At 51.1% G+C, this 2,738-nt stretch overlaps 1 protein-coding gene across 1 annotated transcript in view; it reads right to left on the minus strand.

The window, feature by feature from the left end:
* Positions 1–474, minus strand: part of TNFRSF8 (TNF receptor superfamily member 8) — a 102,502-nt gene extending 102,028 nt beyond the window's left edge. The window contains exon 1 of the mRNA XM_027770673.1: positions 275–474. Within this exon, the coding sequence (XP_027626474.1) occupies positions 275–337 (63 nt within the window). The 5' untranslated portion in view covers positions 338–474. The remainder of the gene's footprint in view (positions 1–274) is intronic.
* Between the last annotated feature and the right edge of the window lie 2,264 nt (positions 475–2,738).

The raw sequence follows: 2,738 nt of genomic DNA on the forward strand, positions 1-2,738 counted from the left end.
CCCTATCTTCCCCCCTCTCTCTCCAAAAATAAAAAAAAAAAAAAAATCCCAGAAATCAGTGAGGGCAGGAAGAGACACCCACAGTGCCCCCATTCAACTAGCTTCCCACCTTGCATAATTCGGTGCCTCCTACTTGTCACCTGAGCCCCCTCACCCCGGCTGGACTGGGCGGGAAACGAGGCGAAAAGTGCACCCTGTCCGCCCCTGCGCCGCGCCCCACGCTGTCCTGGGTCTGGAGCGCTGGTGCGTCTCCCAGCTCCTGTCCCCGACTTACCTGTGGGAAGGCTCGAAGAGCCTCCAGGAGCCACAGTGCCAGCGCGGCGTGGAGGGCGTGCATCCCGGGGGGCGGGCGGGCGCTGGGTTGGCAGCCAGCGCCCACCTGGAAAGCCTGGGAAGCGCGCGGCGCCCACTTGCGGTGCGGGAGGTTCCGAGCCTGCGCGCGCTAACCGGGCGCCAGGCACACTCTCTCCGCCAACACTTCGCCGGCACCCAACCGCACGCGGTGAAGTCACTTCAAAAGTGGCTGGGCCCTCCCCCTCAACCCTAATTCTAAGCTTCCCCTCCACTCCAGGCACATTGACTACCCGGAACTGTTTCCAGGAACGCTGCTGCTACTAGCAAAGAAAAAAGGGGCGCAAACACGTGTAGAGATGACTCAGGACAAGCCACACGAGGGCCACGGACACTCCCAGTTTGCTGTTTGAATGGCCCGCCCAGGCTGCCTGCCCAAGCTTGGCTGAAAGGGGAAGGCTAGCAGCTCCTGGCCCTGGAGGTGGAGACACAGGAGAAAGGGAGGCCCCAAAGGGATGCAAACGCCCTCACCCCTTTCTGGTGGAAAGGTGAGACATAAGCAGTTTCCAGTCCCTGACACCGTGATTAACTCCCACCGTCAGATTCTTTGGAATGGAGCTGGAGTCAAGGAACTGCAGAGAAAGCAACTCACCACCATCCATAAATAATTTGATGAAAACAATCAGTGAATGGATAATGAATGCATGGGCAGATAGATGGGTGATTACATGGATGGCTGGGAGGATGGATGGGGTGGGGGGTGGGTGGGAGGATCAAAGGGAGGGAGGATGGACTGACTGCTGGACGGATGGAAGGACAGAGCGGAGCCTTTGGTTCTCCTGACCCAGACTTCTGAGGGGTTTCTGCCTGCAGGAGACAGCTGGAGCTCTTATCTAATTGAAGGAGACAATACAAGCCTCATTCTAATGAGGTTCTTATGTGCAAACTTCCTTCCCATGAACTCCATCCCAAGGGAATTACCTTTGTTCTTTTCACTCCACATTCAGCACAGTACGTATTGACTAGATACCTGCTGGGTAGACCACAGGTCAAGGGTTCTTTATTTAAAAAAAAAAAAAAGTTTTTTTGTTATAGGGTGCATGCGCTTGCCAGAAAGAAAGAGACAGAGGGACAAAAAACGAGAAATCACCCCCCGGGGGAATGGCCATGCCGCAATCCCTTCTCCTCCATTCTCCTTTCGGGATCTTGGGCATGCACGCACACGCGCCTGGCATGAGTTTAAGCCACTGGGTCCGGGACTCGAATCGCGGTCTACTACCTGGGAGTTCAGCGACATAGTCATTACGCTAACTGCTTGTTCCAGGTCAAGGGTTCTTTAGCCTAACATTTATTTTTTGAAACAAAACATGGGTGCTCAGACAAGCTCAGAAACAGTCAAAATGGTCCTACGTCCTTCGATGAAAGATGTTCAGTTATTTTTCCTGAGACCAGAATGGCCCAAGGACCCTCCAGCTTCCACACCAGTCTGTCTTGCAGGTGCCAGGCCTCCGTCTGGCAGAGGTCCCCACAGGTGGGAACAGTAACTTCTCACCAGGACCTTCCTAACAAAGTCTCCACGACTGATTATCCCATCCCCAGTGCCCCTTGAATTCCTGGATGCCATTTGGAAAAACTGCTTCTCTTCTGATCCCTCTCAAGAGACCCACTTCTGGACTCTTTCCTCGATGTGTCAAGGCCAGCGTCCTGGGCTGTTTGAGCTGAGACTATGTTAACGTGAAGTACACAAGTACGGAAGCTACCTGCTGGTGATCTTCCCAGAACTAGACAGACAGAAAGAGCTCAGGATGCCTGTTTCCCAGTCCAGAGCTTTCTACTGCAGAAGAGCTGGTGTTTTGATTAAATAAATGTTTGTCACATACACATACAAAACATTGAAACACCTGACACAACCGGAAACATAAAAAATCAAGTACAGGGACCAGCAGTTGGCGTAATGGCTATGTCGCTGGACTCCCACATAGTCAACCACAGTTCGAGTCCCGGACCCGGTGGCTTAAATTCACGCCGGGCACGTGTGCGTGTGTGTCCAAGATCCCGAGAGGAGAATGGAGGAGAAGGGATTGTGGCGTGGCCATCCCCCCTAGGAGGTGATTTCTCGCTTTCTATCTCTCTGTCTCTCTCTGTCTTTCTGGTGAGCGCACACACCCTATGGCAAAAACCTCTGAAAAAAATTTTTTTAAAAATCAAGTACAAGTTTTGCGAGTTCAAACTTTCCATTAATCAAAGATATGCAAATTAAAGCAACATTTGATACTCTTTTAGAACTATTAAATTATCAGGCCATTTTTCTTTGTTGTTCTTGCCAATTTTAGTAAAATCCAACCCCCAGAGTTGTGGTGAAACTGGAATATTCAGTTATGCTCTGCTAGTAAATGATGCAACCCTTTTCAGAAAACAATATGGCAATTTTTAGCTAAAGGAAAATA

Source organism: Tupaia chinensis, unplaced genomic scaffold (assembly GCF_000334495.1).
Source record: "Tupaia chinensis unplaced genomic scaffold, TupChi_1.0 Scaffold000146_1, whole genome shotgun sequence".
Lineage (NCBI taxonomy): Eukaryota > Metazoa > Chordata > Mammalia > Scandentia > Tupaiidae > Tupaia > Tupaia belangeri.